The sequence below is a fragment of the Callorhinus ursinus genome, unplaced genomic scaffold (assembly GCF_003265705.2).
Source record: "Callorhinus ursinus isolate GAN/ISIS: 27379988/994484 unplaced genomic scaffold, GSC_fseal_2.0 scaffold15, whole genome shotgun sequence".
Lineage (NCBI taxonomy): Eukaryota > Metazoa > Chordata > Mammalia > Carnivora > Otariidae > Callorhinus > Callorhinus ursinus.
The window spans coordinates 29,171,570-29,195,107 of record NW_027397077.1 but is presented as its reverse complement, the minus strand read 5'-3'; the positions used below and the strand labels follow the sequence as shown (position 1 = coordinate 29,195,107).

Sequence of the window (23,538 nt, the reverse complement as noted above, 5' to 3'; positions counted from 1 at the left end):
GTCTGCCAAGAAGGAAATATTTTCAACAAATGAATTTCATGAGATGATTTTGTGAATTTAGTCTAAAACTGATTTTATTATTATTATTATTATTATTATTTGCTTTTGAAATTAGAGAAGACCTGACTTTAATCAAATGTGGAATATAATTTCTTTTTCCCTGTTTGACAACTTGGTATGACCTCTGGAGACTAAATGCATTGTTACATGGGTACCTTCTTACATGAGTACTTATTTTCTCAATCACTTTCTTTCTTAAGCCATGTTATTTTTGCTCTTTTAAAAAATTATGTACTAAGTCAATTAGGTTCTTTCAAATTTCTATATATAACCTGTCATACTACCTAAAAACCCTTAAAAAATGTATTTTCCAGAACCTTTTCTAATGCACAGAATTTATAATGTCTTTAATTTGCATGACTACAAAAATGGTGAAAAGCTTTCCAGTTGATGGGATGGAAACATGATACGTTTTTTAAAGTCTGCAACTTTAACCATAAGGAAAAATGAAATGCCAACAGTATTTTACCTCTTGCTTTGTTATTTATTTTACTGTTAGACATTTGGACTGAAGGGTGTTTATTAGTATTTCTAATGTGTGGCTGTTATGTTAAATCGTCACAGATTTTCAAATAAGGAAATGTTACCATTTCAGGTCAGATTGCCTAATACTCTGAAGAAAATGAAGGAGGTTTGTGTATGATTGAAAGAATAGTGGTTTTCATTTTTCTTTTAAAATGATATATACATTTATATGCAAGAGATTTTTGTTATCACCTAGGAGAGAATACAGATAGAAAATGGTGCCCTTACAATATCGAACCTAAACGTGACTGATTCTGGCATGTTCCAGTGCATCGCAGAAAACAAACATGGTCTCGTCTATTCCAGTGCCGAACTTAAGGTTGTAGGTAAGACTAAGCTTCTCTTGTCATATTTTTTTCTTAAATCCTCTAGAACCAGAAATGTGTACTTCCCCTATTATATTCCTATATTTTCTACAGTATTGTAATAATATCATTCAGGGTTTTTCATCAGGGAATGTTTTTTAATGATTTCTAAGGAAAAGCAGCAATTGTGGCCAGAATAAACCTCAGAGGTTGAAGTAGAGAGCAACAGTAATGAAACGGTGTTGACTTAAAACATCCTTATCCAACTCTGATATTACAAACTAAGCAATGCCTTTTAAGAGACTAAGTGAATTTGGTGTTTTCTGTTGCTGGGCCAGAAAAGTAAACAGAATTCAAAATAGTACTTTACTGATCCGCAAGGAGTTGCTTTTGTTTTTAGTGACCCTGCTCGAAGCATCCAACATTGGGCATACTGAAGTTTTAATGAACAAGGCTCAACAATTTGAAGTTATGAATTGTTTTCTTCTTCTTGCACTTTAAGTATATGAAAAGATAGAAAATGTTATATCGTGTTTAGAGCGATTATCCAGAAAAACACTTTGAAAGTGGCAAATGCCTGAAAAGGAACCAAAATTGTCAGAGCATAGCATAGTACGACATACATAAGAGAAAAAGAAGAAACAAAATTTATTGCTCCATGCAATTAAAGTACAGATTTGGATCTGAGCAGAACATGATCCAGGGCTCAAGCATCATCACCATCATCAGAACCTACATGGTGTTCCCCAACACATTCAGTTTCTATGACCATAGTCAATCTAATGGAAGAAGCACAGCTTTCTGAATTACTCTAATAGAATAATCACCATCTTGCATGTCATTGGCCCTGTGTAGCTGATTTGGGTCACCTACCCATGACTGGTCCAATCCATATGACCCAAAGGTTGGAAGGCCCTGATGGATCTAACTCAGCGGTCCTCAGTCAGGGATGATTTTGCCCCCAAGAAATATTTGGAAATGTTGGGAGACATGTTTGGTTGTCACAATATTGGGGACAGATAGGAGAAGAAAGGAGCCAGTGTGTGTTACTGGCATCATGTGGGTAGAGGCCAGAAAGGCTACCCACAAATAATCCTACAATGTAAATATCCTACAGTGCACAAGACAGCCTCTCACAGCAAATAATTATGCAGCCCCAAATGTCAGGTGCCACACTGAGAAACGCTGGTCTAATGGGAGGTCTCTCATCCCTGATGCCTGGAGGTTAGAAAAATACCATCTGCACTAGGAGGCCTAAAGTCTGGGAAGGGCGGGTCATCAACTGAAAATCTGGCTGCTTTTATCCATGACAGAGAGGTGGGGTATTATAACAAAAAGAGAGTGGAATTTGTACATAGTCTTAAGTTGAAGCATTGCTGTATTCTTGTATTAAATTAGCCTTATGAGTGGTAGTTCATTCATGGTAAAGTGGATGATTTCCTACACAACATGTTGTATGAGGCTTTCGTATGGGAAAAATATATATTAAAATCTATATAATTCACGGTGCCTGGGTGGCTCAGTCAGTTAAGCGTCTGCCTTTGGCTCAGGTCATGATCCCAGGGTCCTGGGATGGAGCCCTGCATCGGGCTCCTTGCTCAGTGGGGAACCTGCTTTTCCCTCAGCTGCTCCCCCTGTTTGTGCTCTCTCTCCCTCTCAAGTAAATAAATAAAATCATTTTTAAAAAGTTTAAAAAATATATTATGATTCATTCAAATACAAAGGGGTTTTTTTTAGTCAAAGGTATTCTTTTAAGATCTTACGTTTTAAGGCCAGCAACCTCTGGGTAACATATCTTCTTTATCCACCATCTTATATATAACCACATAATATAATTCTCTATATGATCTCCACTTATCAAAAAAATAAATAAATTGTGTTCACTGGAATTTTCCATAAAATGGAGCATTAGACGTTAGGAGAAATGCACTGTTTGGTTAACATTTTCCACATTTGCAATAAAAGGAAGAGTGACTTTCTGATTAAAGTATCTTTTCATTCAAATGATACATTATTATGTATCTTGAATGTTAAGGTGTTTCAGGATCAGCATTGCGTGCATTATTAGCAGATATAAGGTTCTCTACATATTATTGTGTTTAATGTCATAACTGTAACATTAATATAATAATTCATATTATATATTTCTCCATCTAAGAAGTTAAACCTAACCATGTGAAAATTTTATAAGAGATCTTGATAATTTTTATGCAAGAGAATAATAATTCAGTATTCAGCCTTCATTCTAAAAACATTTACTGAGTACCTACTGAGTGCCAGACACTGTGCCACGTGCTTAGTCTCGGAGATCACAGGAGAGACTGACTCTATTGTTGTCTGCATGGAACTAACTTTCAAGAACAGTCTATGATAAATGTTTTTCATTTTAATAAGCTCACGATTGAGCTATTTTAAAACTTCACAATAAGCTTTAAAAATTCCTATATAAAATAATCGCCCCAAGATTTAGAACTTCCTAGAAAACACAATAGTAGGAATTAGTTTTTGAGCACTGAAATCCTGTGAGTGGTCCGTTGAATCAAGTACTGATATCTGTGTGCTGGGAAACTTAACAAGTGGTTATAAAGTCAACCTTGGAACCTACAGGAATTTTAAAATATTAAATTCTAATTTACTTAATAAGTAATTATTTATTTAATAAATAATACATTCTCATTCTCTCTTCTTTCTTGCCTTTCAGCTTCTGCTCCAGATTTTTCAAAGACTCCAATGAAAAAGTTGATTCAGGTGCAGGTGGGCAGCATGGTCAGCTTGGATTGTAAACCTAGAGCCTCCCCCAAACCACTCTGTTCATGGAAGAAAGGAGATATGATCATCCAGGAGAATGAAAGGTATTTTGTTGTCCAAAATAATGGTGATTTGCTTTCTTCTTGCTTTCCATGGTGATGTCAAAGTAGGTTTTCAATATGAAATGAGTAGAATATGAGGTGTTGAAAAAGGAAGACAGTAGTATTTTTGGTTCTATAATACTCTTGTGAAGATAGTAAGCAACTTTTGAAATCTATTTTTTTAAGATCTTATTTATTTATTTGAGAGAGACAGAGAGAGAGCATGAGTGGAGAGAGGGGTAGAGGGAGAGGGAGAAGCAGACTCCCCACTGAGCAGGGAGCCCAATGTAGGGCTCGATCCCAGGATCCTGAGATCATGACCCGAGCTGAAGGCAGATTGCACCCCAATTTTTGAAATCTAAAAAGAGTTAGGTATATCAGTTAGATTCTTCCCATACAGACTACCTTATTTTAGCAAGGATTTTCCTCCCCAGTCACCTGTTAAGACTCAAAGTAGAATGATAAAGAAATGTCAGTCCTGGACCCAGGTGAGCCCATATCCTAGGACAAAGAAGAGAAGATATAATGAGAACACATGCCAAATAAATACTAATATTGCTATTGCCTTATATTGAAATAATTTAGCATTCCTGGTATTAGTTTAAGCAAAGGCTTTCTTGGTTTCCTGATTGTTATAACATTTAAAATGAGGAGGAAGAATGAGTTAGCTTAAAGGTACCGCTTGTAGAGCCAGACTGCCTGGGTTCAATTTGTTCTGCCTTTTACTTGCTCAATGAAAATCTTTATTTCCATGTCTCATTTTCTTATTTTAAAAAGATTATTTATTCTAAAGAGAGATAGAGAGAGAGAGAGAGAGCAAGCACAAATGGGGGGGAGGGGCAGCAGGAGAGGGAGAGAGAATCCTCAAGCAGACTCCCTGCTCAGCATGGAGCCCAACGCAGGGCTCCATGCCAGGACCCTGAGATTACTACCGGACCAGAAATCAAGAGCTAGCGGCTTAACCGACTGCACCACCCAGGCGCCCTGTGGATGATGTTGTTAGTATTTATGGGGATTGTTAGCTAGATGAACTACATAAATATCTATACAGCACTTAGGTCATTACCTGGCAGTGAGTAAAGGTGAGTATTAGATTAGATATTATTATTTATTGAGGATTTAACTATATGCCAGGTATTATGCTCAGAGCTTACAATAAATAGATTATTGACCCCAAAGATGTCCACGTCCTTAACCCGTAAACCTATGATTATGTGACATACATGACAAAAAGTAATTAAAGTTGAAGACGGAATTGAAGTTCCTAAGCAGATGACTTCAAAATAGGGAGATTATCCTGGATTATCTGGGTAAGTTGACAGTAATCACCTGAACAGTTATAAGGGGAAGAGGAAGGCAGAAGTGTTTGTCAGAGATGTATGATAATCAAGGATGAGACAGGAGAGATTTCAGACTTCAGTGGGACTTCAGTTGGTATTTCTGGCTTTGAAGATGGTGGAAGGGAGCCATGAGCAAAGGATTTTGGACGACTCTCTAAGATGGGAACAGCCCTCAGTTGACAGCCAGTAAAGAAAGAGGGACCTTAGTCCCATAGCCACAATGAACTGAATTCTACCAACAACCTCAAGGAGCATTTACTAATTCTGAGCCTTCCCAAGGAACATAGCCCAGACAATACCTTGATTTTGGTCCAGTGATACCCGTACTGGACTTCTGACTTCCAGAACTTATATAATAATAAATTTGTGTTATTGTAGGCCAAATTACTAAACTTAACAGTAATTTATTATAGAAGCAAGAGGAAATTGATATACAACTCTACACTCATTATCTCTTTTAAACATCTTTGGAACTCTGATGTATTATAGATCATATTATGATATCCATTTTACTAATGAGGAAAACAAACTTAGATTATATAATTTGCCTAAAGTCACATAGCCAGGATTTTAATCCCTGTCTGTTTGACTCTAGACATAACCACGAAGCATTTTCAATGCCACATTTTCTATAGGGAGCCCAGAATTTTAGAGGTGGTCTTTTTAGCCTTTGCAGTCACGGAGTCCAAATTACTCTTTTTGGAGATGAGGGAAAACAAACAATAAAACCATAGGCCAAGAAGTGTGGATTTACTTTTTCAAAATTACAAAGTCTTATTGCAGACAGCCAAGTTGAACTGCTTGTATATTACTTAGGCACCAAGGTATTTTTGTGAGTTGGTATGACTACACAGTTTGCAGTTCCTCCAGTATTTAATGGGAGACATTTCCATTAAAAGGCAGCCACAGCAGGATGACAGGGCAAAGTTGTGAACTGAGCCTCACAGAATAGATTTCTGGAACAGGAAGTTAATTAGTGATTTGGGGTTTAATTTTGTAAACCAGTTGAAACAAGTGTAGGCTTGTGGCACAAATTAGTTAATTGTGGCTGTATTGGAAGTGAAGTCTTCTTATATAACGGCTTTTTGTGTTCAAAAAAGTTTTAAATAGTTTTAACTGTGTGCATAAATCAAATAGTGGTTAAATCCCAAGGACTTCAGTGCTTTACACAGGAATAAACCCACTTGTCCTCACAGTAGTGCCTATAGGAGGCAGAGGTTTTTAATCTTAATTTTGAAAGTGGATAAGAAGATTTAAGAGTTTTAGCTACAGGGATGCAAGGAGGGATTTACTCCCACATTATAGAGTAACGGGGTAATGCAGGAGAAAGGAGTATAAATTCCAGAATCTGATCTGGGATTTCTGACTTGACCACTTACTACCTTGGTGCCATTAGGTCCATTATGTAACACATTTGAATCTGACTTTCCCCACTCATAAAAGAGATCATAATTCCTACCTTACATAGTTGCTAGACAGTGAGCATTTAGCATAATGTCTGAAATTTGCAGATATACCGATGAGTAAGAATAAAGATATATTACAAATAAAATGTTGAAAGTAACAGTGACTGAGAAAGACAGAAGCTTTTTGCTTTTTAGTTGGGTGGCTCATTAGCTGATCTACGCTCTCTAAAGGTAGGCAGTTAGGACTACCTGGAACCCACAGTTATCAGGGACCCAGACCCCTTTTATCTTGCTGCTCCACTCTCTTCATATCCTGAATCAAGATGGCTCCCTGGGCTTCAGCTTCTCTGTGTCATCTCCCAGTAACAGGAAGGAGGAAGATAGAAATCAGAAAATTCTTTCCCTTTTTAGGAACTTTCCAGAAGTTCCATACAATAATTTCTTTGATGCCTTACAGGGCAGAAATTAATTCCTAGGCCAAACTTAAATGCAAGGGAGGCTGAGGAATATGGGTTTTTTGTTGTTTTTATTTTGGTGGGCACGTATGTATCCAGTGAGAAATTGGGATGATTTCTTTTTAATTGGGATTATGTTTTAAGTAGAAAAAGGAAGATGGTTTACTCTAGCATGTATCATGTTCATAAATGTTACTTCTGTCCATTTGAGGACTACTGACCTCCATTTCATTTTAAATATTTTCAACATCTCTTCTATGAATAAGGAAACTTTGACGTATAAAAATAGGGTTAAAAAGAGGAAACATGTTTAAGAAGAGGGTCCATAGTGTTGCAGTCCCTCCCAAGTATCTTAGTCTGAGCTTTTATAGCACAGTACCATAAACCAAATGGTTTATTAAATTTATTTCCCACACTCTGGGCATGGTAGTCTGAGATCAGGGTGCCAGATTGGTCAAATTCTGATAAGGGACTTCTTTTGGGTTTCAGGTGGCAATCTTCTTATATCCTCACATGGCAGACAGAGAGCAAGAGAGCTCTCAGCGGTCTCATAAAGGCACTAATCCCATTCATGAGCACCCCCCCCAACCTCGGCTCATGACCTAATCACCTCCCAATGGCCCTACCTCCTAATGCCATCACACTGGGGATTAGGGTTTAACATATGAATTTTGGGGAGTCTCAAACATTCAGTACATAGCACCAAGTCTGGGGGTTTGGATTTTGCTTTTATCTATTTGGACAGCAAAAGCACTGATGAGCCAGAGCCTTGATGCTTAGGGAAAAGGCTGCTAGAAGCAATTATTGAACAAATTGTACTTTTGAATCTTCTCCAAGTTCATGTGAAATCAGAGTCGGCCTCAGCCATCACTTGGCTGCGAAAGCCCCATGTCTGTCCCTCTTGACTTGGTCTACAGTCTTAAGCCAAATTGGGGAAGCACCTTAAATGACAGATTTATTGTGGTTGTTCAGTCATTGGCTGTTCCAAATTAAAACATGCAGATTCAAATCTCATTTGGGGGACAAATGAATTTATTGACACATTTGAAAATAGAAGACAAAATTTTTATAGGGTATTTATGGCACGATTTTAAATACACTGGCTTTTTAAGTTTGTTTTTTATATGAACTTGGGTTCGTCAGTGAATGAGAAACTTGTAAGTAGGAAAGCTTTCTCCACCCTAGTGTAGGGAATGCTGATGGCAAATAAACTTGATTAAGCCAATACATACATATACTTTATTATGTAAAGCCTAAATCAGGGAAAAAACTAAAGTCAAATTAGGAAAAAAATTCTAAGGATTAAAGGTGTCCTAAAAATTGTATAAACTAATAAATATGTCTACTATGTAAATCACACAGTGCATTTGAACAATTATAATCAACCTGGTTTGTAAGTTTTTATATCAGCACAATAACAGCTTTGTAATTAATGCGTCAGTGATAGTAATGGGGATCTAAGTCAGTGAGACACCTAAATTACAGAATCATTTAGAAGAAATCAGTGTTATTGCTTTGAGGTCGAGAGAGCATTTCAAGCTAAGGTAATAAAGGAATGACTTCCCAGCAGAGGTCTTAGAAAAGCTGTTCTGAATAGATTATAAGAGCTTATAATACAAATAGTGATTCCTGAGGTCTCAAAATCAAGTGCTCATTCATTCACTGGAAAATATTTTGAGTACCTACCCTGTGCTAGGCACCAGATATTTAATTTTTATCAGACAAATTCATCCTCTTGTTTGTACTTTTCAGGGTATATAGACAAGCAACACAGAGCAGTTACAATAAAACTCAACTGGGAAACTACAGTATGTTCAGTGATTACCAAAGAAGGCCCCATCTACAAATGCGGGATCTGAGCAGGCTTTCTGGAGAATGTAATATGTACAGCAAGACTTGAAAGATGACTAGAGTTTACTGAAGAAGAATGCTTCAGGCACCAGAGCATGTGTAAAGGCACAGGGCAAAGGGTGGCTTAGGAACTTGAGTAGCTTCAGTTTACTTCAAGTGTAAAGTGCCTTGTGAAGGCGGATACAGACAGAGTGGGGCTGTAGAGGTGAGCAGGAATCTTACTGGGAATCACATGTAAGCCAAGTCAAGAAGCTTGGGCCTTATTCCAGGTGCTCAGAAGCAACAGAGTAAAATCAAAGCAGCAGAATTAGAAGATCAAATTTAATTTTGATTATGTTCTTTAAAAAAAATACAATGGTGGCAATGGGGAACATGGGTTGGAGTGGCAGAAAGACTTGAGGCAAGAACCTCAATTAGTAAAAATTCACCAATCTGAACAAGAGAGTATGATAGCCTGAACTAAAGAAATGGCAATGAGAAGGGAGAGAAATATTGAGGAATTAGAGAAGGGAAAGTCCACAGGACCTAGGAGTTGATTAGATTAATGATTTGAAGAAAAGGTAAGAGTCAAGGATGAATTCTAAATTTCCAGCTTAGACATCAGGGAGCATGGTAGACCTATTCAGTGAGACAAACAACATTACAGAAAAAACAGGAGTAAGCACATATGTAAGTGCTGTTGGGGATTGTTGGTGTTTGAAGTGTTTGTTGAAAACCCAACTAGATATATGAGCATATAAGGGTTGACTAAATGAATCTGGAACTCAGGAGAAAGTCTTGAGCAACAGATAGACATTTAGTTGTTCTGAGCATGACATGGTAGCTGAAACCATGGCACTGAATAAAATTGTCTTAGAAGGTACGGAGCATTAAATGGTAGAGGGTCAACACCTTATCCCTGAAGCTGATGGAAGCTTAAGTTGTGGGATAGAGGAAGCCTGTTTTTATAGTCTTAGATAAATGGCTTACAGTCATAATTTGTAAGTAGTCAATTTACTAAATAAAGGTCAATTTTTTTTTTAAGATTTTTTTATTTATTTAACAGAGAGAGACACAGCAAGAGAGGGAACACAAGCAGGGGGAGTGGGAGAGGGAGAAGCAGGCTTCCCACGGAGCGGGGAGCCCGTCGCGGGGCTCGATCCCAGGCCCCTGGGATCATGACCTGAGCCGAAGGCAGACGCATAAGGACTGAGCCACTCAGGCGCCCCTAAATAAAGGTCAATATTAAGTCACCTGGTATGCAAATATTCTGATCTTTGAAATTACTAGCATCAGTACTGAACAAAGTTGTTGTTTGCTTTTTTGTTTTGTTTTGTTTCGTATTTGTATCATCCACTACTGAGAAAAGTTATTGTGCTTTCTTCCCCCAGGCAAGAAACAGGTTTTCTGAATAAACAGAAACGCCCTGCCCCTTTGAGTGTTCAGTGGTAGTACACCAGCTGCCAGTGTTTTAGTGTTCTTTTATTCATTCATTCATTTGCTTATAATCCACGTATTTTCAAAAAAGACTGAAATTGAAATAGGATGTTTTTTCTCCTTTAAGCAAAGCAAAATTGGAAAAGACTCTAGAGAATGCAAGCAGGCATGGTATTCAAGAAGAAATAGCCAATTGGCATATTTTAAAGAATGTTTAGCTTTTCTCTATCGCTTAGTGGTACTTACAATGCATTAACCAATTATTTTTAAAAATGGGGCTTTCAGTTGAATGCTATTACTTATAATAGTAAATATTTTATTGCAATAGCCTCAATTTGAAAGAGAGTCAAAGAATGGCCCATTACTTCTAATTAAACACATTAAAATTGTTTCAACTGTTCTAGGCAGCATTTAATATTATAGAAATTCAAATGCTTTTTAAAGAAAGAAATAGTAAAGATTTTTTTTCCAAATATTAATAGCCATAATCCACACAATGCTTTTGAAATATATTAACCAATTCTTAACATGCTTCTTACATATAGCTAGAAACTGGCTTTTAAAATGGAGTGAGAGTTATATTCTGTATAAATCCATTTGTATGACTGCTGAAAAAGCACAGCCTTCGGGACAGAAAACAGCAGTCATTGTTGCTAGAGTGGGTGGAGGGGTTGACTGTTTAGGGATATGGGGGAACTTTTAGGGGTGAGGGAGTTGTTCTAGATCTTGATCGTAACAGTGGCTACATGACCACATTGACTTATTAAAACTCACAGAACTGCAAACCAAAAAGGGTGAATTACACTATATATAAAATATACTTTAATTTCTTAAGCAAAAATTTACATGCACTCTTACATTCACCTCATCCTGAATTCATGAGTAGCTTCATAAAGAAATTGAAAGGCTCAAGAAATGCTCCCAACAGGTCACTTTGGCTCCCGTGAAACACTGAGCAGTTCCACGACAGCACTGAGAAACAGAATCGAAACTTTTGCCAGGAACCAGAATAATTTTGTCAGAGCAAGAACCACTTGGCATTTCCACCACTTGATACTCCTAGTCACCACAGTCTTGCTCTGTAAAGATGTGTCCAGGAGCTCTGTTACTACCAGCGAATCTGTTAGATGGCCCTTCTCTTGTCTCAAGCTCTTAGATGAAGAACAAGGATTCCTTTGCCAAAGTTCTGTCTCCGTCCCTTCCGCATTCCCCCACATTTCTTGGCTCCTCTCTCTCTTATCACAGTAGAGTCTGGTTTTTTGTTTGTTTGTTTTGTTTTGTTTTTTGTTTGTTTCACACTGTTCAAAATGCTGCTTCCTTCTCTGCCTTCTGTTGCCCCCTTTCACCCAAGGAGCTGGATTCTGTTATCCTCCTTTTCATTCCCAGTCTACCTGTCTAAACAGCTGTGACCTCACAACTACCTGAGAGATGTAGAAGCTCAGTGCAAAGTTTCAGTTAATCTACCCTTGGGCAAACAGCTAAGATCTCAGGTAATTCTTCACCCCTGTACCTTTAGCTCCAAACTAATCTTGAACTGGTGAACTTAGAAGATCAAAGGAGAATTTTATTTAATTTGTGTGTTGTTGCCCCTTTCAGGACTTAGATATTATTGAATAGAGATCAACGTCCCTGCTCCCTGTCTATAGGGAAGGTATTTATGTAGTTCAGTAATTTGTCTTTATTCAGTGGTGGGGGCTGTCCACAGCACTGGGAATGCACAGATGAATAAAAACAGCAAGAGCACTTAAAGAGCACACTCATAGTCTATTCAGAGTTTGGAAAAGTTAGCCATCAGTTACACTGGGATAAACTATATGGTCAAGGGAACCATATAATTAATTCTATAAACTGAGACATTTTGAAAGAGAAAGTGGGCACTGCTAGCAGTTACCTACAAGACAACACATATAAACTGTACTGGTCTGAGGAAACTGGACACTGCCACCTTGTCTATAATAGAGGTGTACAGAAGCTGGTAAGAAGTACAGAAAAGAGATGCTGTCTCAGCTTTGGGAACTGGGAAAGCAGCTCCATAGAAGGAGAGGGATCTCAAAGGAAGCAACCCTAGAGCTATGTTTTGAAAGATCTATAAAATCTAACAGAGCAAAAGAGTAGAGAAAACACCATCTGAACAAAATGGTGGATGGCATAGACAGAGGTGGAACTGGGTATTTATTCCAATTGTGTCTGTGCTAAAGTTCATATATGATAAGGACAATGAGAAGGCCTGACCTGAGTTATTTTCCGGGTAAAGCACCATCTCTCTCTTTCAAAGGAGGTGAATATCGGAAGATCATTTTTATTAAAGGGGAAATTGAGATACCTGAGTAAGTATACAACAGTCTCAGAGAGTAGAGCACAGCCCCCTTCCCTGTCTGGGTTCCGTAACCCACACCTCCATTTCTCTCATGCTTCCAGCTGTAAAGAAAAGAGAAAAGAGTACATTTGCCCCTTACATCCCATATCCTATGAGAAGATTAAGCTAGTATTTAACAGTGAAGTTAATCAAGAGAAGAATCAGTGCAATCCAGACTTTTGGGTTGGGATAGGGCTCTTGAGAAGCCATGCTAATCACTTCCTCTCTGCCATCCCCCACCCTTCAACCACCAGAACATGCCTATGGAGCTTCTCCCATTAACCACAGACATCTAAGTTTCTGAGTATGTATTTGTATGATTATTGACATGAATCATTTATGCATAATTGGCATGCAGCATACTAAGTACTGTGCACATTATTCACTGTGTCGGATGAACCAAAGTGTAGGTTTGATTTCCTCCTTGACTTAATTTTAACACGTGGAGAGAGCAAAGCATCAGAATCAGAAAGGTGCGGGTTAAATCTTGGCTCTTTCACTTACCATGTAGGTGGAGCTAGGCACGTTAGTTAAGCTCTGAGTCTTGTTTCCTTATTTGTGAAATGGGGCCTTATTGCAGAGTTAACCAGTCGGTTAGGTGGCATTTGCTTGGCACATACTCTTAGCAAAGGTTGGACAAAAATACTGACCTTCCCTGACAAGCAAAGAAAGGACGAGATTTCCTTTGGAAAAATGATGTCCACCTCTGTCCCTGCTCCATTTCTCTCACATTTCTTTATCTCAGGGGACTCAAGTTGCAAAGATAAAAATAAGATAGTGTGTGTGTGAAGCATCTTCTATCGTGGCTTCTAGATAATGCTCTCAGGAAAAAGCACCCGTTGCTGTTCATGTTGCTTTTAATATTAACTGTTTTCATCATGTTGCTCAGGTACTTTAGGAGTAATGACACTGGGTTAAAAAGAAATGTGAGTAAAGACTTGTGTTTTTTACAACTCTCAACTGAGTTTTTCATTATTTAAACCTTAAATAAATAAATTTTATCTAAATGTTATTAAATAAAATGGCTTTTTTTAAGATTTTCTTTATTTGAGAGAAAGAGAGGGAGAGAGAAAAGACGAGTGGGGGGAGGGGCAGAGCAAGGAAAGGGACAAGCAGACTCCCCGCCGGGAGGAAAAATATATTAAAGCTATTGTAGAAATCTGTATTATCATCACAGATTTTTTTTTTCCTGCTAATATATTTGAGATAGGAAAAATCAGATGCTTTCTCTCAGAGTAAGAATATTGACTCTTTTAACACTATCAAGTTAGAGGACAGGACAGGGGGGCATACCGTTGCATTTTGATTAAATTTTAAGAGAAAGGAGAAAGAGACAGAATTCTCATTTCATCCTGCGTTTTTTGCTCTTGTAATTTCCATGGCTGGAATATCTTTTCTTCTCAACCTAGAAAACCCAAATTCATCACTCAAAGTCCAGCTTATTGTTACTCATGGTGGGAAGCCTTCCCCCAAGCCCAGTGTGCGAGATTAATTGCTCTTTCTTCTGCTTTACCCTTGTGGTTTCTTTATCAAGTGGTATCATCTAACACAGTGTATTATAACGATTTGTGCAGAAGGCCATCTTACCTGGGTTCTCAAAGAGCCTTTTGCTTATCTTTCCCAGTAGCCTCAGACTCTGCTCCATACATGTTTCTTCATTTCAACATTCATTTATTCCTCAAATATTTATTTAACATCTACTGTTCCCATTAACTATTGCTGCATAACAAATCACCCTGAAAGCCAATGGTGTAAAAACAGTCACTTTAGGGCGCCTGGGTGGCTCAGATAGTTAAGCGTCTGCTTTCGGCTCAGGTCATGATCCCAGGGTCCTGGGATCGAGTCCCGCATCGGGCTCCCTGCTCCTTGGGAGCCTGCTTCTCCCTCTGCTTCTCTCTCTCTCCCTCTGTCTCTTATGAATAAATAAATAAAATCTTAAAAAAAAAAGCAGTCACTTTATTAGATTTCAGTTTTGTGGGTCAGAAATTGGGAAAAGGCTCTGCCAAGCTTGACTAGGTATTAGCTCAGCTTGTCTCCCATGACTTAGGTAATAGCTAGAGCCAGAACAGCCAGGAGCTGGCTACGCCCTGCATTCTCTTTGGCAGTGCCAAGGCCTTTCCATTTGGTTTGTCCATGTGGGCTAGTTTGTGCTTCCTCACAGCATGGTGGCTCTAGGGAGTTGAAATGCTTACAAGGCAGCTAATGGGTTCACCAGTGAATATTCAGGGTAGCAAGATGGAAGGTGAGTCAACACTCCACTTTTCTAGCATTACACTGGTTATTAAGGAATCACTAAGCTAACCAGATTCACAGGGAATGGAATTAGACTCTACCTCTTGATGAGACAGTAGCAGGATTCCAGGAGAGCAGGTGGGATGGGAAATCTAACTTTGGCCACCTTTGGGAAGTGCAATCTGGGACACCTCCCACATGCCATGCATTACCCTGGGCTCTGAGGAAACCACATGAACAAGGCATTGGTCCCTTCCTCGTGGGACTTGCAGAAGGGAAATGCAGATTGCACATAAGTTGAAAAGACCTCATAGAAATTGCAAAAGGGAAAGGCAGAGTACATATAAATTAAAAAGATAATTTCTTTAGCCATAAAGAAAAATATATATAATTATATAGAGTTTTATTTTTAAAAAAAAGGCCTCATTAAGGAAGTAACTTTGGGGCAGAAAACTAAATGGTAAGAAGCAATGGATCATGTCAAGAATTGGGAGAAGTTGCCTTCCAGGAAGACACCCCAATAAGAACAAAGGCCCAGAGATGGGAATGAGATTGACAGATTTGAGAATCAGGAGGAAACCAGTGTCACTAAAGTATCATGTGTGGGTCAGGAGAGAAACAAAATATAAAGCCTCAGGAAAAAAAAATAAACAAGTAAATGAAATACGAAGTCTCAGAGATGGAATTCTTAAAGACCATGATAGAAATGTTGGATTTTATTTTAAATAGAATAAGAATCATTGGAGGTCTTAAGGCAGGGATGTGACATGATCTGTTTAAAACAGAACTCTAGCTGAAGGATGGAGAGTGGGTCAGAGAGAGAAAGGAAGGGACCACAAGTCTGGTTAGGGAGCAGTTTGTAGTTGGCAGGACAAGAGTGACTGGAGGCTTGATTTAGGGTAACAGTGGGTGAAATGGAGAAAAAAAAGATACCATGTATTTTGAAGGTAGAGTTGGATAAATTTGTGCCTTATAGTTATAAAAAATTTCCTACCAAATGATCACATTTATTGGTTAGTTTTACATATCCTATAGGTATATGCCCCTCAGCCATTAGATTGTAAGTCTTCGAAGGGGCTAGTTCTTACTCTTATTTTCCAAAACACTTAGTGCAATTTAAGTCCTCAAAAAATACTTGTTGAAGTGAATATCATTCTTTTTTGAGCGGTTTCCATTTCTTTAAAATACCTATAATCACTTTTTCTTTGCTTTGCTTTTTTTTTAAGTCAGCTCCACACCCAGCATGGAGCCCAATGTGGAGCTTGAACTCACAACCCTGAGATGAAGACCTAAGCTGAGATCAGCAGTCAGGTGCTTAACTGACTGAGCCATCCAGGCGCCTATAATTTTCTTATTTAATTTACAACACAGTTTCTTTAAAATACAAAAATTGGCTTTTTAAATAAATTTCTACTTGAAGCTTCCTATTAAAAATAAAAAAGTTCCTTATTTTAATTCTTCCCCTCCCTGAACCTCTAACAGAAGTAGGGGTAGATAGTTGGGTGGATGGATGGATGGTTGAATGGATGATTAGGTGAGGTACCATTGCACTTTCATAAAAAAAGGAATAAACATGTGTTTCAGTAGTGATGGTTGCTGCCTCCCACATTTTGATGCTGGAAGGTGTTATTCATAATTTATGATCTGTTATATAAGTTCTAATGAGTTGGTACACTGAGTTAAATTTCTTACTGCCTAACAAAAACAATTGATTTTGCGCTTTGACCTGTTTTCCACTTCCTGATCTTATTTGTGATATTTTTAAATTCTTTTTTATTTTATTTTATTATGTTATGTTAATCACCATACATTACATCATTAGTTTTTGATGTAGTGTTCCATGATTCATTGTTTGTGTATAACACCCAGTGCTCCATGCAATACGTGCCCTCTTTAATACCCATCACCAGGCTAACCCATACCCCCACACCCTCTCCCCTCTAGAACCCTCAGTTTGTTTTTCAGAGTCCACCATCTCTCATGGTTCATCTCCCCCTCCGATTTTTCCCCCTTCATTTTTCCCTTCCTACTATCTTCTTTTTTTAACATATAATGTATGGTTTGTTTCAGAGGTACAGGTCTGTGATTCAACAGTCTTGCACAATTCACAGCGCTCACCATAGCACATACCCTCCCCAATGTCTATCACCCAGCCACCCCATCCCTCCCACCCCCCACCACTCCAGCAACCCTCAGTTTGTTTCCTGAGATTAAGAATTCCTCATATCAGTGAGATCATATGATACATGTCTTAATGATTTCATTGCTAGAGCAGTTTCTATAAGAAGATGAAAGTGTTCGACCCTTTGTGAGTATGTAGTCCTGAAAAAAAATCTAAAATTGAGGTTGAATATACAAAAATCTATCTTGTTTGGGAAAAAATTATTTCCTGACCTTTTACATTCAAATGCTGAATAAAGAGGTGTGTTTAACTTTACCTTTAAGATCTTATTAGGCTCTTTATTTTCCACAGTATTTATTAATTTAATTTACTTAATTGAGAAAATGGTAGTATTTTAAAATTTGATACAAATTATATGTTTTTCTAGGTACTTAAAAATATTGATACCCCCACTGTATTTATTATTTATTATTTCTTTGTTACTCTAGCCTCATTTTAATAACTTGATGTCTCCTAGTTTATTTCATTTACTTGTATCATGTCTCATTCCTAAAAGAATTTGAGACAATTTATTGAAATACACACAAAGTATACACTGGGGAGAAAAAATTGTGGAGGAAAAAAAGATGCCAACATTCCACTTGCCCAGAATGTAAGTTATATAAATTAGGACAGCCTAAATTCTTACCAGGGTATCCTTACTGCCTTTTAGAGCATGATCCATAGTACATGTTCAATAAATCGTTGTTGGATGAGTATCTGAGGGAAGTTTACAAAACATAACCCAATGGATCCATTCATGTATTTGAGTTGCATGATTTTGGCTCAGAGCTTTTTGCTAAAAATAAGCAGACAAAAATACTGCCCAGTTACACAATCCTTGATGTCCATAAGGTGAAATGAAAACATTTGACAAGGAGATATGCAGCTCTCCCTAGGAATAAAAATGCGAATGTGTATATCCAAATCCAATGGATTTTAATGAAGAAAACATTGAGTGATGTAGTACTAACAGTCCACATTCTTAAAATAAAACACAATGACTTCTTGGGGCGCTTGGGTGGCTCATTCGGTTAAGCGTCTGCCTTTGGCTCAGGTCGTGATCCCAGGGTCCTTGAATGGAGCGCTGCATTGGGCTCCCTGCTCAGCTGGCAGTCTGCTTTTCCCTCTCCCTGTGACCTTCCCCCCAACTCATTCTCTCTCTCTCTCTCTCAAATGATTAGATTAAAAAAATCTTTAATAAAACCCAATGACTTCTCAATGAGTATTAAAGATTTCTTTTTCTTATTCTTTGCAATCCAAGCATAACTTTGAGTATTAAGACTTAAGGCTCTTGAGAAAGGGGTAGACCACATTCTTCTAACTAATTTTCCATGTGTATTATTTCTCACATGTATGATTTAGTGAGCTTGAAATAGAAATTATTTCAGGGTTATGTTTGCTGTCAAGAATGTAGGGTACTCAAGGAAGGGCTACTGTGAAAATAAAGAGTCAGTGCTTATAAAGAGTCAATTGAACTAATATTAAGGTTTATATCATCTGATTAAAGGTGTGGTGGTTCACCAGAACCTATGTGAGTAGACAGTGATCACACCTCTGCCTGGAGGAAGGACAAGAAAGTGCAGATTATTAGGACTGAGATTTTTCTCAGAAAATAGTTTGGAACCCACCCCAGATTATGAATGAATGTGTGGCCTAAGACTCTACATTCTTGAGGGGTGCAACATTAACTACTCTTTCTTTTTTAAGCGAGGTGATAGTTGACACACAATGTTACATTAGTTTCAGGTGTGCAACATAGTGATTCCACAAGTCTTTATGTTACCCTACGCTCATCACAAGTGTAGCTACCATCTGTCACCATATAATGCTATAACAATACCATTTACTATATGCCCTATGCCGTGCCTTTCACCCCTGTGATTTACACCTTTCATAATTGGAAACCTGTACCTCCCACTCGCCTTCACCCATTTTGCCCTTCCTTCCATACCCCTCCCCTCTGGCAACCACCAGTTTGTTCTCAGTATTTACATTACCACTCTATTTTTGTGCAAGATAATTTTTAAAGAGCTAGTCACCAAATGTACACAGTCATCATGAAGGAAAATCTTAATAAGGTGCATCTAAAAAGGCTAGCACTGAAGCATTCAAGACAAAAAGTTTTCGAGCACAGTCTTATTATCATTGGGTGAGTAGGGTTGCTAGCAGGAGTTGCCAATCTGATGTCCACAAAACCTTAGATAATTCAACTTGGATTGTATCTCATTTGTTGTCATTGTGTTATATGTCTGTGTATTTGTTCTGCATAGAGTTCTCATACTTTTCAAATATTCAAAGAACTCTGTATCCCAGCAAGTTTAGTTACACTGCAGAAGTAAATGGCCACTTATACATTGATGAATATCTAAAATAGAAGATGATGTTGGAATTGGGATAATGGGACCAGAACCATCCTTTCATACAAGAACACAATATCAAGGCAGATGTTTTTGGGCCATTCTTGATTTGTAATCAAACCTTGTCCTCCCTGTATAGAAGATTGTTTCTGAACCCTTCACATTGGTTAAGATAACAATATATATTGAAAAAATACTATGTACATGACACCAATTTGTGGTTGCTCATATCCTTTAGGGATTTGGGAACTGTAGCTAAGGACTAATTCAAGGACATCAGCCAGAATTATTAGATAAGTTGCAGAAACTGACTCAGGGATGGACAGAAAACTGAGTGGCTCCAGAAATCCTGGCAGAAGGGATTGCACCATCTTCTCAGAGAAAGTGCTGGAATGAATGAACTAAGCATCATTTTTGTCTTTATTTCACAAATTAAAGTTGAAGGAGGGAGAATCCAATAGGCATAATTTAGAATACTGTTACTCAAAGTGTGGTTCCCAGGGGTGCCTGGGTGGCTCAGTTGATTAAGCATCCGACTCTTGATTTTGGCTCAGGTCATGATCAGAGTCCTGAGATGGAGCCCCGCATCGGGGTCCCCTCCTTTCTCTTTGGTATCTGCCTTCCTATAGAGAATGAATGTATTTTGATGTTCTTTTTACCATGCCCTACCTTACAGGAAGGGCCTGGGGTTGTACACTTGAGCCAGGGTGCTTAGGTCTGTCTAATTCAGGGATGAAATACCAGAAAACCATGCTGCTCACTTAAGCAGTTTTGAATCAGCTTTCTATATAGTATAAGTAATAGAACTGACATTTTGATTTTCATTGATTTTACTTATGAGTCTATCTCTCAAGCAGGAAAGAATAGTGTCAAATATGGCACCGCTTTGAACCTTAAGAAGTATTCCCTTTGAGGTTTTCTTTTAAATACATGAGCCATTAGAGAGTTAATTGTCTTGTTTGGTTTACTCCCTCATACATAGGAATATTTATCATTTTTGCAGATACTTCATTATATAAGGATTTAAATGTTTCAAATGGATTACCTCGGCCTCATGAATTACTTAGATGGTAGTTTGATATAATAATTCGAATTGGAAATTCCCCTTTAAGGGCCTTTTGCTCTATTGGCTTGAGTCCATTTTAGAAGAAACACTGTTGCATCACTGTTGTCACAAAAATTGAGCTCCAGATTTATTTGTCATGATAGACATGCTTTTGGAAAGGTTTTATAAAAGTAATGATTATGTTCCTTTACCATTGATTCTCTTCTTATGAATATGAAGAAATGTAATTGTTGTGGAAAAAGTACATCTCTCTAGGACCTCAGATGCCTTTTCCATGTAATCTGTGTGTACAACAAAATAACAACGCCGTGTATTATTAGCCTAGTGCTTACTCAAAAATAGGATAATTAACTGCTGAGTCTTCTCTGCTCTGCCTCTCTTTTTCTTGGAGATTTTCCAACCAATAAATCACTAACCTAACACCGCTGAATTTATAAGATGAAAGCCCAAAATGGTATAGTTAAAAGAATGAAAATTCTAAAATAATTTTCCTAAATAGTGTGTGTACATTATCTTTGAACTCAAGGGGCAGGAGTTCTTTTGCCAAGCGTTTGGGGCTGAGAGGGAGCTACAAACAAGAACATACACTCTGTGCTCTTTTTTACTGACACTTATTTTTCTCATGCATTTTCATCAATTTATATTTGCTTTTCTTAACTGTCATTATTTATCCTGTAATATATGCATTGTGAGTACTTTTCTCTTACGGCTAATTGTAAACATCCATCTCTTCGAATATGTACTCAGAAAGTGAAGTCCAAAATAGCGTTGTTATTTTCTATACAGCAGTTTAATCATTACGATCTCATGTGATTTCATCTCCACTGAGATGTGCTTCCTGAGAAAATGTAGAGTTGCGGCATGTTTGTTAAAATTCAAGTTGAATAAATTACCGTAATATTCAGAACATAGGCAAGGGTAAAACAATATATTCAGAAATCTTGCCTCGCATGCATAATATACCACACTGTTCCCATTCGAAAACATACTGTGTTACTGTGATGGTTATATGTCATCATAAAGTACAGGTCAGTCTTGCCTAGGTAACAGTCAACTTTCGGAACAGACAGCTTTTCTTAACAGTCATAAATTCAGTGCCATCACTGATTTACAGAATGGACCATTCAAGCAGCATGGAGCAATTAAGTTTACTTATCCCAAACTAACCATAGATGGCACAGAATTAAGTAAAATAATTAGCCTCTTTTACTATGAAAGGAAAGCCTGATAAAAGAAGATACATAAAGGTATATTATCAAACCAATCAAGGAGTCAAAAATGCCACAGTGATTTAAATTCTACATTTTTCAAAGGAAACTGGAGTCGCACATTTCTGAATGTTAATCTCATAAATCTTTGTTTAACATTTTGTGCCAAGACTTAGAGACACTCATTGTTATCTACATTTTCAGCTCTATCCATTTGCAGCAAAACGTGTTCCCAGAAAGCTTAGAAAGCAATTTCATTTATACTGAAGTAGTATAAAATTTTCACTTTGGATCTCTGTAGGGAAGCATTGGGTTATTGAAGGTTTTCTTTTGAGAAACAATTACTCCATCCATTTACTGAATATTGTTTATTTTTATGTTCTGTGAAATGCCCTGTGGGCTTCTTAGATCTTACTGGAAGAACCAATTTAGGAAGAAAATACCCAATTAGCTCAAAATTTTACAATGTACAGAGTTTGCATTCTTTGAGAGTCAATATGTTTGTTTTGGAGTCTGTGTGATTCCTAAGTTGTTAGCCTTGCTTTTGAAACTATGCCTCATCTTGGCATAGTCATGAAGATAGGTTTGCTCATTTAAGCTATTAAACCTCATGCACCAAAGGTTTTGTAGTTCTTCCAATATCCCTAATAGTTCTATATTTGTAGTGGAAGGTTCACTGTTAAACTAATTCATAGCATGTGAAGATATCTAAAATTGCCTATCTCTGTTCTGTGATATCCAAATCAGAAGGTCTGAGCTTCGAGTGAATATTTGTTCGGTCAACCAGAGACATTTTTACTTTGGTTGCTAATCTTGGAAGGGGTCAGTTGCTCAGCTTCCTGGAGCTTCTAATTCTACCTCCAGCCTCTATCTCAAAGCAGATGAGGTTACCTCACTTCAAATATCTTTAAGACCTTCTGATAAGCATCTCCTACCTTGCTTGCTTTACATATTAAGATCTCCAGCAAAGTTGCATTTTTTTTTCTTTGACTAGTAAAGGTAGGTAAAATTTATTGAGCAAGGCTACGGGTCAAATCCTATCCTCTTTGAGGGTCGTGGCCCTAAATTTTTACAGATAGGATTAGCAAACAAAATGGGTCAGGAACATCGCCCTTCTTTGTACTCATTCAGAGACTTTTCTCTCTCTCTCTCTCTCCCTCTCTTTTTTAAATTTAATTTTATTTATTTATTTGAGTGAGAGAGAGAGCAGGGGCAGAGGGAAAGGGAGAAGCAGACTCCCCTGCTGAGCAGGGAGCCCGATGCGGGGCTCGATCCCAGGATCTAGAGATCATCACTGGAGCCGAAGGCAGGCGCTTCACCGACTGAGCCACCCAGGCACCCCAGAGACTTCTCTCGATAACTTTTCTCACACTCTCTTTGTCTCCTTTCCTCCTTCCTTTTCTCCCCATCTTTATCTTCAGTCTCTCCCACTTTCTTAACTTCTTTCTTCGTAGTAAAAGTACATTTGTAGTCCTCCTATCCCAGGAATTTCTAAATTCTCTTCATCCTTCCTTCTGTTGTATCAGCTTTCTTTTTTTCACATATATATTTACACAATTGACCCTTGAACAACATGGGGGTTAAGGGTGCCAACCCCATGCAAAGTGGAAAATTCAGTGTAACTTTTGATTCCCCAAAAATTTAACTAAGAGCCTACTATTGATTGGAAGCCTTACCAATAGCTTAATCAATTAACACACGTTTTGTATGTGATATGTATTATATACTATATTATTATAATAAAGTAAGCTAGAGAAAAGAAAGTATTATTAAGAAAATCATAAGAAAGACAAAATACATTTTCAATACTGTATTTAAAAAATCTGTGAATAAGTGGACCCATGCAGTTCAAACACGGGTTTCACAGGTCAACCATACACATATACATGTGCATAAACATAAATACACATATATATGTGTATATGTATATACATGTGTATGTGTATAA

The 23,538-nt window shown here is 37.7% G+C and overlaps 1 protein-coding gene across 4 annotated transcripts in view; it reads left to right on the top strand.

The window, feature by feature from the left end:
- The window catches only part of CNTN3 (contactin 3), a 330,225-nt gene that overhangs the window by 239,430 nt on the left and 67,257 nt on the right, over window positions 1–23,538 (top strand). For all 4 annotated transcript variants that reach the window (XM_073901774.1, XM_073901775.1, XM_073901776.1 and 1 more), the window contains exons 10-11: window positions 782–911; window positions 3,592–3,742. In XM_073901774.1, coding sequence (XP_073757875.1) covers window positions 782–911; window positions 3,592–3,742 — 281 coding nt within the window. The remainder of the gene's footprint in view (window positions 1–781; window positions 912–3,591; window positions 3,743–23,538) is intronic.